At 39.7% G+C, this 14,248-nt stretch overlaps 1 protein-coding gene across 3 annotated transcripts in view; it reads right to left on the bottom strand.

Moving 5' to 3' along the window:
• Window positions 1–14,248, bottom strand: part of Kdm5a (lysine demethylase 5A) — a 78,155-nt gene that overhangs the window by 61,235 nt on the left and 2,672 nt on the right. For all 3 annotated transcript variants that reach the window (XM_087657663.1, NM_001277177.1, NM_001277178.1), the window contains 2 exon segments: window positions 12,528–12,650; window positions 7,627–7,797 (listed from right to left, as the gene is read on the bottom strand). In XM_087657663.1, coding sequence (XP_087513789.1) covers window positions 7,627–7,797; window positions 12,528–12,650 — 294 coding nt within the window.

Below are 14,248 nucleotides of genomic sequence, written 5' to 3'. Positions count from 1 at the left end.
TTAGAAACACAAAAATCCCTGAAAGAATTAAACACAATCAAACAGGTGAAGGAATTGAAAATGGAAATAGAAACAATAAAGAAAGCACAAAGGGAGACAACCCTGGATATAGAAAACCAAAGGAAGAGACAAGGAGCCATAAATACAAGCATCACCAACAGAATACAAGAGACACAAGAGACAATCTCAGGAGCAGAAGATTCCATAGAAATCATCGACACAACTGTCAAAGATAATTTAAAAAGGAAAAAGCTACTGGCCCAAAACATACAGGAAATCCAGGACTCAATGAGAAGATCAAACCTAAGGATAATAGTTATAGAAGAGAGTGAAGACTCCCAGCTCAAAGGACCAGTAAATATCTTCAACAAAATCATAGAAGAAAACTTCCCTAACCCAAAAAAAGAGATGCCCATAAACATACAAGAAGCCTACAGAACTCCAAATATATTGGACCAGAAAAGAAACTCCTCCCATCACATAATAGTCAAAACACCAAATGCACAAAACAAATAAAGAATAATAAAAGCAAGCAGTAAGGGAAAAAGGTCAAGTAACATATAAAGGCAGACCTATCAGAATTATACCAGACTTCTCACCAGACTATGAAAGCCAGAAGATCCTGGACAGATGTCATACAGACCCTAAGAGAACACAAATGCCAGCCCAGGTCACTGTATCCAGCAAAAGTCTCAATTAACATAGATGGAGAAACCAAGATATTCCATAACAAAACCAAATTTACATAGTATCTTTCTACACATCCAACCTTACAAAGGATAATAAATGGTAAAGCCCAACACAAGGAGGCAAACTACACCCTAGAAAAAGCAAGAAACTAATCGTTTTGCAACAAAACAAAGACAAGCACACAAACATAAACTCATCTCCAAATACAAAGATAACAGGAAGCAACAATCACTATTCCTTAATATCTCTCAACATCAATGGACTCAACTCCCCAATAAAAAGACACAGATTAGCAAACTGGATACATAATAAGGACCCAGCATTTTGCTGCCTACAGGAAACACACCTCAGAGACAAAGACAGACACTATCTCAGACTAAAAGGCAGGAAAACAAATTTCCAAGCAAATGGTCTGAAGAAGCAAGCTGGAGTAGCCATTCTAATATCGAATGAAATCAATTTTCAACCAAAAGTCACCAAAAAAGATAAGGAAGGACACTTCATATTCATCAAAGGAAAAATCCACCAAGGTGAACTCTCAATCCTAAATATGCTCTAAATACAAGGGCGCTTACATACATAAAAGAAAACTTACTAAAGCTCAAAGCACACATTGCACCTCACACAACAATAGTAGGAGATTTCAACAGCCCATTCTCATCAATGGACAGATCATGGAAACAGAAATTAAACAGACACAGACAGACTAACAGAAGTTATGAACCAAACGGTTCATATATAAAAGATATTTATAGAACATTCTATCCTAAAACAAAAGGATATACCTTCTTCTCACCACCTCATGGTACTTTCTCCAAAAATAACCATATAATCGGGCATGAAATAGGCCTCAACAGACACAGAAAGATAGAAATAATACCATGCGTCCTATCAGACCACCAAGGGCTAAAGCTGGTCTTCAATAACAATAAGGAAAGAATGCCCAGATATACATGGAAGTTGAACAATGCTCTACTCAATGATAATCTGGTCAAGGAAGATAAAGAAATTAAAGATGTGGCGAAAGAGGAACACTCCTCCATTTTTGGTGGGATTGCAGACTGGTACAACCATTCTGGAAATCGGTCTGGAGGTTCCTCAGAAAATTCGACATTGTACTACCTGAGGACCCAGCTATACCTCTCTTGGGCATATACCCAAAAGATGCCCCAACATATAACAAAGATACATGCTCCACTGTGTTCATAGAAGCCTTATTTATAATTGCCAGAAGCTTGAAAGAACCCAGATGCCCTTCAACAGAGGAATGGATACAGAAAATGTGGTACATCTACACAATGGAATACTACTCAGCTATCAAAAACAATGACCTTATGAAATTCATAGGCAAATGGATGGAACTGGAAAATATCATCCTGAGTGTGGTAACCCAATCACAGAAAAACACACATGGTATGCACTCATTGATAAGTGGATATTAGCCCAAATGCTCGAATTCCCCTAGATGTACAGAACACATGAAACTCAAGAAGGATGACCAAAATGCGATGCTTCACTCCTTCTTTAAAAGGGGGACAAGAATACCCTTAGGAGGGAATAGGGAGGCAAAGTTTAGAACAGAGGCTGAAGGAACGCCCATTCAGAGCCTGCCCCACACGTGGCTCATACATATTAGACAATTAGACAAGATGGATGAAGCTAAGAAGTGCAGGCTGACAGGAACCAGATATAGATCTCTCCTGAGACACACAGCCAGAATTGGGCAAATACATGCAGCAGCAAACCACTGAACTGAAAACGGGACCCCCGGTGAAGGATTCAGAGAAAGATTTGAAAGAGCTTGAAGGGGCTTGAGGCCCCATATGAACAATGCCGACCAACCAGAGCTTCCAGGGACTAAGCCACTATCCAAAGACTATACATGGACTGACCCTGGGCTCCAACTGCATAGGTAGCGATGAATAGCCTAGTTATGGCACCAGTGGAAGGGAAAGCCCTTGGTCCTGCCAAGGCTGGACCCCCAGTGAACTCGATTCTTGAGGGGAAGGTGGTAATGAGGGAAAATGGGGAAGGGAACACCCATATAGAAGGGGAGGGTGAGGAGGATGTTGGCCTGGAAACCCGGAAAGGGAATAACATTTTAAATGTAAATAAGAAATACCCAATTTAATAAAGATGGGGGAAAAATAAAAAAATTTTAAAAAAGGAAGTTCACGGATAGGTGTGATAGTATACACCTTTAATCCCAACACCAGTGAGGTAAAAGTAGGTGGATCTCTGTGAGTCTGAGGCTAGCCTAGTCTACATAGACATTTTTCAGGCCAATGAGGGCTACACAGTAAGAACTTGTCGAAAAAGAAAGGAGTGGAGAGGCTACAGAAAGCCCTGTCACACACAAAAGAGAAAACAATACTCTAAAGTACAGTATAGTAATATTTTCCTTGGGGTGTATGGGAATGTGATCAAGGGCAAGTATGTCATTCATAAGGATCAGACAGCATGGAGAACGTTGAAGAATAGCAGGTATATTGCAGACCAAAGTAGAAAGTCAAAAGGAAAAGCTAGCCTTAAAGGTAAACATCACTTCCTACAAATTAGAAAAAATTACTTCTCACAGTTGGGGTTGTAGAAAAAAACAAAACAAAACAGAACTATGGTAATATAATAAAGTTATATTAATATGGCCTCTAGCACTGCACATTAATATGGCTTTACTGCACGTTTGTCTTTTTACCTATATTTACCTAAATTTACCTAAATTTGGAGTTTTTCATTGGTGTAAACTGCCAACTTCATATTTCTGGGCCATTATCAACTAAAATAAAAATGGCTTATATATAAGTACCATAATTACATCAGAAAATATAATATATGAAATGTCTCCTAACTACCTAGAAGGCAGAGATAAATAGATGATCCATTACCAGGGCAAGAGGGAACAAGATTTAAACCACACTAACGGGCTGGAGAGAGATGGCTCAGTGGTTAAGAGCGCAGGCTGCTCTTCCAGAGGTCCTGAGTTCAAATCCCAGCAACCACATGGTGGTTCACAACCATCTGATGCCCTCTTCTGGTGTGTTGGAAAACAGCTACAGTGTACTCATGTAAATAAAAAAAATTAATTAAAAAAAAAAGGGCTAGAAACAAGTATGATGGCACATATGATCACTAGTGTTCAAGGCCTGCTTGGTCTACATATGGAGGAGTCCTGGCCTGCTGAACTACATAGCAACATTCTGTCTCAATAGAAAATAAACTTAGTGAAAAGAAAAAGAAAAAAAGAAAAAGAAAGAGAAAGAAAGAAAAAAGGGCCTGCTGACTTTGGGAGAACAGGGAGGCACACAGATATCCAAGTTAGTGGTTAGAAGCCAGCCAGGGCTAAATAGTTAAGACCTGTTTCTCAAAAAAAAATAAAAATAAATACATATTTTTTTTTTGGTTCTTTTTTTTTGGAGCTGGGGACCGAACCCAGGGCCTTGCGCTTCCTAGGCAAGCGCTCTACCACTGAGCTAAATCCCCAACCCCAATACATATTTTTTTAACAATAACTCTATATATTTCTTTGAGCTCCAGAGAAAGACATAGTCTCAAAAAATAAAGTTACATCAAAAACAATTTGTAGGAAGTCAATGGGAAGGTAAACCTTCAAACAGACATCACTATAAAAATGTCAAACAACATTTATCACAAAATATTAAAAAAAAAACTTAAAAAAAAACTCGAAAAAAGGCATATCCAGAATAAATACCAAACCCTTTCAAGTATAAAGCAAAGAGCTCAATTTTAATGAACAAAAGATATAAGAAGACAACTGTATGGAGGTCATAAAAAGGGAGAAAAGCTAAAGATGGGTCAGAGGCTGAGAGCACATGCTACTCTTTTCAGAGGAGCACTAAGTTCCCAGCACCTACATGGCAGCTCACAACTCTCTGTAGCTCTAGTTACAGAACATATGTGTGATGGTTTGTATATGCTTGGCCCAGGGAGTGGCACTATTAGGAGGTGACCCTGTTGGAGTAGGTGTATCAATGTGGGTGTGGGCTTTAAGACCAATATCCTAGCTGCCTGGAAGCCTATAGTCTGCTAGCAGCCTTCAGATGAAGATGTAAAACTCTCAGCTCCTCTTGCACTATGCCTGCCTGGGTGCTGCCTTGATAACAGACTGAACCTCTAAACCCGTAAGTCAGCCCCAATTAAATGTGACCTCATAAGAGTTGCCTCAGTCGGGGCTGGAGAGATGGCTCAGCGGTTAAGAGCACCTGACTACTCTTCCAGACGTCCTGAGTTCAATTCCCAGCAACCACATGGTGGCTCACAACCATCTGTAATGAGATCTGATGCCCTCTTCTGGTGTGTCTGAAGTCAGCTACAGTGTACTTATATATAATAAATGAATAAAATCTTTAAAAAAAAAAAAGGGGGTTGGGGATTTAGCTCAGTGGTAGAGCGCTTGCCTAGGAAGCGCAAGGCCCTGGGTTCGGTCCCCAGCTCCGAAAAAAAAGAACCAAAAAGAGTTGCCTTAGTCATGGTGTCTGTTCACAGCAGTAAAACCCTAAGAAATAAGTTGGTACCAGTCATTGGGGTATTGCTGTGATAGGCCTGACAATGCTTTTGTCTGGAAGAATGTGGATTTTGGGCGTTTGGATTTGGACAGCTTTAAGTGGGTCTTTTTTTTTTTTTTTTTTTTTTTTTTGGTTCTTTTTTTCAGAGCTGGGGATCACTGCTGAGAGTGATGTGAACTGTGCAGAACTGGCCCAAGAGCTTTCAGTGGAGAACAATTTCAGTATGTGGTATTTTGGTGAAGAATGTGGCTGTGTTTTGCCCTTCTCTTTAGACTCTACATGAGGCTACGGTAAAGAGATTTATATTAATTACACTGACAAAGGAAGTCTCCAAAAAGACCAGCAGAGACTGTTCTCTGGTTAAGTGTCATGAAGAGCATTTTGAAGAAGTGTAGCAAGCTTAGAAAAGAAAAATATAAAATGCATGGTTTGAGTATTAAAGGGGCACCAGGAAGTGAAATGGAACTGAATCTTGTGTTCCGGGAGGAAGCAAATTAAAGGAGTGAGACTTTGGGGCAAGTTCCTACCCAGCTAAATTTAGATGCAGGCATGGTGGGACACACCTTTAATCCCAGAAGATAGGCATGCAGATCTCTGATTTCAAGGTCAATCTATAGAACAAGATCTAGGACATCAAGCTTAGGTAGTAAAGAAGTTCGAAAACGGAAAGCTAGTGATAATAGAACAAGGAGGTCACGCTCCAGTTCCTGTAAACAGTAGAACTCGGCGTCTTTGGCCATGTGGATCTGGCTTTAGAGTGAAAAATAAAAGGGACTACTGGGACAACTAATGCTGGTTAGCTGAGCTAAGAAACTAGTAGGGATTAAGAAGAGACCAGCTTCACTAAGGTGAAATCTTCTGGGAAGTGTTTTCTGAGGGAACAAAGAAGCTGTTTCCAAGATTTTCTAGATGCCAGAGTCATAGGATATCTGCTGAGGAATGCTGCTAACAGGGACTGGAACCAGCCCAGGAAAATAAGTTTGTTGAAGTCAACAATGATGAAAAGGAAGTTGGAGATCTGAAGACCACTTTGACACAAAGTCTGGAGTTTGCTCCGATGGTTTCCTATCTTGATTTGGGGATTATAGTTAGGTGATTAGATGGATCTTTTAACAGTGTTGAGACTGCTATAGACTATAGAGACTTTTGAAGTTGGACTAAATGTCCTTTTTTATTCCTATTGCTAGATAGAGCCTCCATAGAATCATGTGTTTGAACAAGCCTATGGGGGCCAGAGAGTGGAAGGAATATGATGGTTTGTATAAGCTTGGCTTAGGGGGTGGCACCATTAGGAGGTGTGGCCTTGTCGGAATAGGTGTGTCACTGTGAGCATGGGCTTTAAGACCCTCATCCTAGCAACCTCCAAGCCAGTATTCTGCTAGTAACCTTCAGATGAAGATGTAGAACTCTTAGCTCCTCCATCGTGCCTGGATGCTGCCATGTCCCTGCCTTGTTGATAATGGACTGAGCTTCTGAACCTTGTAAGCCAGCCCCAATTAAATATTGTCCTTATAGGAGTTGCCTTAGTCGTGGTATGTGTTCGAAGCAGTAAACTAAGTAAGACAGCCAGTGAGAAAAAAGAACATTCAAGATTGAACATTCCTCACAAAAAAAGTTTAAGGTAACCCTGAATGGTGAACTATCAACTTGCCAGACACATGGGCCTCCTAGTTTAATAGTGGCATGAGAGCCATAGTGGTACCTAACCAGTCACTTCTTGGATCTGAGGTCTGTTTCACAGAAGGGAAGTCACCTTTGATACTATATACATAATCAAAAAGCCTATGGCTGGAAAAGTGATAGTCCCTAGTGAGAAATTTACTGCTATTTTGCTACGTAGTCAAGGTTATGCCTGTCAAATTGGATCTTAAATATTTATGTTCATATATTAGTGCTGCCAACCAATTTGATCAGAAAGCTTCTTTTTGCAGTGTGTGGTGGTTAATACAAAGACTTAACTGGTTAAAGCTGTGAAAGTAAGAGGTTCAGACTCAAATCGGAAACCTCTGAAATGCCCACTTTAAGGTTTAGCCAACATTAAGAAGTGGGGCTGGTGCTGGGTGTGGCAGCTCAGTTTTAGTCACAGCACTCAGGGGGCAGGAGCAGGTTGGTATCTATAAGCTGGAGGTCAATCTAACAGTGAATTCTAGGCTACAGTGAGACACTGTTTCAAAAGTTCCAAAACAGACAAAAACCAAACCAAAACTCTTTTCCAGAAATCATGAAGATTTATATTAAATATAAAGACACCCTTCATTTGCATTGTCCTTTACCCTGCAAACCACTAGAAATAGTTCTAATTTTTAACACACTTTTTCTTCTCAAATTTCGGTGTCTAGAAACAGCAAATATCACTTCAAGTTTGTACGTGGCAAATTAAATTTTCCACTCTAAGAACTATGATGCATCTCACCATAAGGCTGACACCAGATTGGAAAAGCTCATATGGGTAGAGAATTCTTTCATAGTGTGACTTCAAAAGAGACCCAGTTCCTTTTCCTGGCAGATATCCCAAACGGCTACCCACTTTAGACCATTTCTTCTCTTTGGTGACTATTTCAAAACCTCCTTTGCTGGCAACAATCTGAAAAAAAAAAAAAAAAAAAAAAAAAGTATGAAGTCTTTAGGGAAAGAGATTAATTTCAAGTATCCTAACTTTATTTATCAAAAGATAATAAAGAGCCTTTTCCCCAGAGTGGCTGGTAGAATGCTTGCCTAGTATGCACAAAAGCACTGATTTTGACCCCTAGTTCCATAAAATCTAGGTATGGAAGCACACACCTGTAATTCAAGTTCTCAGAAGGTGAAGACAGGAGGACTTGACATTTAAGGTTATTTTCTGCTACATAGTAAGTTGGAGGCCAGACTGGGACATATGAAATCTGACTTTAAAAATAAAAACAGTAGGCCAGAAAGATGGTTCCTCAGGTAGGCTGTTGCTCCCAAGTCTGATGATCTGAGTTCCATCCATAGAACCAACATGATAGGAGAACCAGTTTCTGACCTCCACAAACACTTCATGTTCAAGATTGTGAATGTACATACACACAAAATTAATGTTTTAAAATAAAAATTTCACCAGGTAAGTAAAATTCCAGCATCCTAACTCTGTATGTTGTCTGTAAATATAAACATTATTTTAGACTTAAAATGTAAATCTCCTTTAATTAAACTGATACTGTTAACATGCAAAGGAATAGAGACAATGGTTTTTACAAATATCAAACCTTAAAATTGAATTTCACTGGGTCCACTTTCAAGATATAAAAAAGGATTTAATAAAAATTTATACTTTGCACATTATGCAGTACAAAAAAATATACACTAAACTAAAAAAACCAACCATCACCACCACTAAACAAAACAAAACACACCTACAACCAAAACCAAAAGAAATATTTTGAATTAAGCTGCAAGGCTGGACACATTTCTGTGGTCAAGAGAGCTCGTTCCTAGCAAAGGACCAGAGTTTGGTTCCTAACACCCATACTGGCAAAGTCACAAACACCTGGTAATTCTGTGTATTTCAGGGATCCAATGCCCTCCTCTTTAGGACTCCACAGGCACCTGTGCGCACATGGTGCATATACACACAGAACACGCACATGCACATATGTAGATCTACATACAGACACACACAGGGAGTGTGGTGCAGAGGAGAGTATGCTAAAACCTTGAGGATACCAGTTATGTGTATCACACCACTCAGGTCAGAGAATCAGAGTTCAAGGCCAACCTCTGCTATGTAGTGAACACATAGGTAGCTTTGAGTCACACTGGATTTGGTTGGGGTATAAATATATTTATGTACAAACAAATATCCTAAAGTGAAGGGCTAGAAAGATGACTCTATTAATCAGTGGAGACCGCCAGATGAGAATCCCAAGGTCAACCTTGGCTACTCATCAAGCTGGAGATACACGAGAGCCTGTCCCTTAAAGAGAGAAAAAAGAAGTTAATATAAGGGACATAAAGTGTTCTAAATTTAATTTTTATGTTGTTCATGGCTGTTAATTCCAGCAGCACTCAGGAGGCAGAGGCAGAGGCAGATGGATCTCTTAGTTTAAGGCCAGCTTGGTCTATAGAGGGAGTCCCAGTATAGCCAGGGCTACACAGAAAAATCCTACCTGGAAAAACCATAAACCAACCAACCAAACAAAAAGATCTTTTTATTTACTGGGTGTTTATACTAAGAGGGTGCATGTGTACCACAGCACTCACATAAAGGTCAGAGGACAACTTTGTAGAATTTAGTCTTTCTTTCTCCCTTCTTTTACTTGGGTTCCAGGGATCAAAGTCAGATCATGAAGTTGCACAGCAAACACTTTACTCAATAAGCCATTTCATTAGGCATAGCCATTTCATTAGACCTACAGTTCATAATAAAAAACTCTCATATAATACACAAAACCAAAATGGGATAATACCATAAACCCTTTGTTTAGAGACATAAAAGTTCAGGGCTGGAGAGATGGCTCAATGGTTAAGAGCACTTACTGGGGGTTGGGGATTTAGCTCAGTGATAGAGCGCTTGCCTAGGAAGCGCAAGGCCCTGGGTTCGGTCCCCAGCTCCGAAAAAAAGAACCAAAAAAAAAAAAAAAAAAAAAAAAAAAAGAGCGCTTCCAAAGGTCCTGAATTGAATTCCCAGCAACCACATGGTGGCTCACAACTATCTGTAATGGGATCTGATGCCCTCTGAAGACAGCTAGAGTGTACTCATATACACAAAATAAATAATTCTTTAAAAAAAAAAAAAGGTTCAAAAATCAGTAACAGCCAAAAGCACTCCAAGTGACTAGCATAAGAAACAGGAAAGGATGTGGACAGAGAGAATCATTTTTTAGTTTTATTTATTTTGTAAAAGCCTATTACTCAGGTCCGTGCACAAATATTTAAAAAAAACAAAAACTATTCCCAACAAAAGGAATTAGATTTCTCAAGATGTAGCTAAACAATATGGATGACAAATGTGACACGGGCACTCTGATCAGGTTACTCCAAACCGAAATTCAATCTAACTTCAAATTAAAACCAGCAATGACTTTCTAATTGGGGAAAAAGAAAATCACAGGAAGTTTAAATTAAACTTTTAATGATAGTGTTTGGGAGTTTCGGGTTGTTGTTCCTACAAGACTTTATTGTAGTGCTTTTTAGTCATGTGTACATGTTTATCTGTGCGGGGATATATGCATGCAAATGCAGGTGCCCACAGAGTCAAGAAGAGGGTATCAGATCTCTTAGAGCTAGAATTGTAGGTGCTGGGAACCAAACTCATGTCTTCTACAAGAATAATAAGCACTCTTAACCTTTGAGCCATCTCTGCAGTCTGTTTGTTTCAGAAACAGGCTCAACTATTTTATAGCCAAAGTTGGTAAAGAACGCAGTGTAACTCAGGCTGGCCTTGAATTTGTAACAATACTCTTACCTAAGCCTCTTGAGTGCTAGGCTTACAAACGTAGGATACTGTACCTGGTTAAAAGCGTGTGTGAGTGAGTGTGAGGGGTCTTCTCACAGTCATACAGAGTCTCACTATGCAGCTAGCCTCAGACTGAGGTAGATCTGCCTCTACCTCCCAAGAGACAGGATTAAAGGTATGGACCATCACGTTCACCCAAAAAAATAATTCTTTATTTTATTCTTTTTTTATATTTATTTTATATATATGAGTACACCGTCGCTGTCTTCAGACACACCAGAAGAGGGCATCAGATCCTATTACAGATGGCTGTGAGCCACCATGTGGTTGCTGGGAATTGAACTCAGGACCTCTGGAAGATCAGTCAATGCTCTTAACTGCTGAGCCATCTCTCCAGCCCTCTTTTTTTTTTCTTTCTTTGAAACAGGATTTCTCTGTCGAACCTTGGCTGTCCTCAAAATCACAGAGACCCATCTGCCTCTGCATTCCAAGTGCTGGGATTAAAGGGGAGCATCACCACCACTAAGCCAAAATAGACATCTTAAGAGAACCTTTTAGAGGCTAGAATAACTTGGTGATTATGATTAGTTGCCATGCAACCATAAAGACTTAAGTTTGCTACCAGCACCCACGTAACAAGCTAGGCACGCTCTCATGTGTACCTGTAATCCTGATGCTGTGGAGAGCAGAGACAGGAGGATTTCTAGGGCTTGCTGGCTTCCAGCCTAGTTGAAAAAACTAAGTTCAAGAACTTAATTTTCAAGACATTGCCTCAAAGAAGTGGTTCTCAAACTTTCTAATATTGAAACCCTTTAATACAGTTCCTCATGTTGTGTGACTCCTAACTATAAGATTATTTCATTGCTATTTCATAATTGTAATTTTCATACTGTTATATAAACTGTAATGTAAGTATAATATGTAGGATATCTGAAATGCGACCCTGTGGGGATAAGACCCACAAGGTTGGGGTTGGGGATTTAGCTCAGTGGTAGAGCGCTTGCCTAGCAAGCGCAAGGCCCTGGGTTCGGTCCCCAGCTCCGAAAAAAAGAAAAAGGAAAAAAAAAAAAAAGAAAAAAAGTTAAAAGGCTGGAGAGATAGCTTAGCAGTTAAAAGCACTGGTTGTTCTTCCAGGGAACCCACTTTTTTTCTTTGTTTGTTTGTTTTGAGACAGGGTCTCTCAATAGAGTCCTAGATTATCCGAGAATAAGAGACGCATCTGCTTCTGCCTCTCAAGTGCTGGAACTGAAAGTATGAACTGCACACTGAGCTATCTGTTTTCTAACACAGTACAAATCTGTGGCTGCTGTGACTTTTAAGTTAACACACTTTTATTATTTTTGAATTTTCAGTTTTATTAGTTTCAAATGCCCAACACGTACATGGTGTAACTTTAGTTACATCTCAAACCGTACAGCATCTGATACTTTCTTCTGATTTCCATGGACAGTATAATAGAGTATACAGACACACATGCACACAAAACACCAATGCACATAAAATAAAGATAAATCTTTTTCAAGTAAACAAAAAAATTAAATATAAACCAGAGATATGGCTCAATAGCAAAGTGCTTGCCTAGCAGTGCAAAAAATTAAAATATTTTTTAGACTATATTGAAAAACCTGCTGGGCAATGGTGGCTCATGCCTCTGATGTAAGCACTGAGAGGCAGAGGCTGGCAGATCTTTGAGTTCCGGGACAGCCTAGTCTACAAAGCCAGCACCAGGACAGTCAGGACTATTACACAGAAAAGATTATTTTAAATTCTTAATTTCATGAATCATGAACCTCTGTACAATTTCCCATGAGGACCTGGTACAAACTAAGCACTACTAACTACCACTGAGCTACATCTCAACCGTTCTGCCCAACTTCTAAGACAAGTATTGGCCTCACCTTGCTTAAAGCATACAAATCCAGGATTTTTCTCTCCACCACGGGAATCTTCAATGTAGATCCTTGAAGTTCCCAAAATTTTGCCAGTTGATCCAAGAAGTCCAATCTTACTCTAGTCATTGCCTAAAATGATTAAAATACAGAAATCAAAAACACAGGGCTGGAGGTAAAGCAGGGTTGGTGATGGATGACTCTGAGTGTTGAACTCCATTGGCTGAGTTATTTGGCTGTCTGAAAAGACTTAATAAACTGAGTCTTAGCAGGCTTGGACGCAAAAAAAAAAAAAAAAAAAAAAAAAAACAGCAAAAGAAATGGAGTTTCTACTACGGAAGCACAATCATAACTGTGAATAATGGTAAAGTATACCACGTCGTAACACTTCAACACTTTACTAACCAACCGAAGCCTGAAAACATTTTCCTATCTTTGCTTCCAATACAGAGAAAAGTATCCATGTCTAAATTACTCCACCTCAATTCCACCTACTTTGCCATCATCCTGTGTTGGTTGTCTCTCTCATTCTCACTTCAAGTTAGCTTTTTTTAATAGAGTTCTTTGCTGGATGTTAAGGAAAGTCCCAGCTGGGCAGTGATGGTGCACACCTTTATCCCAGAACTCTGGAGGCAGAGGCAGAGGCAGACAGATCTCCAACCTGGTTAGAGGTTCCAGGATAGTCAGGGCTACACAGAACACAACCCGGTCTCAAAAAAAAAAAAAAAAAAAAAAGATAGAAAAAGAAATTTTCTCCTCCCATTTAAGGTCTGTTATGTTCTTCTTGGTTGTTTTGGGCTTTGAATTTGTATGGGTATAGTACGCACACAGATTCTGGAAGATGACATCTGAAGCCCCTGGAACTGGAGTCTCAGAGGGTGCTCAAACACCATGTGGATGCTGGGATTCCAACCCAGGGCCTCTGAAAGAACTTTTGAGTCATCTTTCCAGCCACAGTTGTACTATTTTAAATGTAATTCTGCTTCTTTCTAATGCTCCCCTACAGGAAGGCCCAGTTACTGTTTATAGGTCCTTCTCCTAATAAACTGCATTTCCAAAGAGTAATTATTTGTCAGCTTCTTTACTGAACCAACCATTGCTGACTCCATTTTTTTAATCTAACAATACAAAAATATCATAACGAAATCCATTATTTTGTATGCTATCTAACATACATATAATTAGAGGAAAATTCCAATTGGAGCTAGACATCATAGCAAGAGCGTTTTGTAACTCCAGCACACTCAGGAAGCTGAGATAGGAGGACTGCCATAAGTTCGCAGCTAGCCTGGGCTACATAGTAAACTCCAGACCAGATCACATATTAGCTACAAAGGAAGATTGGCTCAAGAAGGTAGGAGGGTGGAAAAGAGGGCTGGGGAAGTAGCTCGACTGGTAGCACTTGCCTAGAGTCTTGAAGCACAAAATTCAATCCCTATCATCTATGAACCAGGCATGTGTGCACAGCTGTGATCCCAACACATAGGTGTGAAAGCAGGAAGGCCAGGAGGTCCACGCAGTCAGGGACTATGTATCAAGATAATTGACATCTTGGACCGTATGAGATCTGCTTTTTAAAAAAAGAAGGAAGAAAGGAAAGGAGGGAGGAAGGGATTTCCACTTTTCTAAAGGTAAGCACTAGAATCTCCACTAAGAAAATATGTTAAAAATTAGTTTTCAGGGTTGGGGATTTAGCTCAGTGGTAGAGTGCTTGCCTAGCAAGCACAAGG

The sequence above is a fragment of the Rattus norvegicus genome, chromosome 4 (genome assembly GCF_021556685.1).
Source record: "Rattus norvegicus strain SHRSP/BbbUtx chromosome 4, alternate assembly SHRSP_T2T, whole genome shotgun sequence".
NCBI classification, from domain to species: Eukaryota; Metazoa; Chordata; class Mammalia; order Rodentia; family Muridae; genus Rattus; species Rattus norvegicus.
This window is presented reverse-complemented; position numbering and strand designations above follow the sequence as displayed.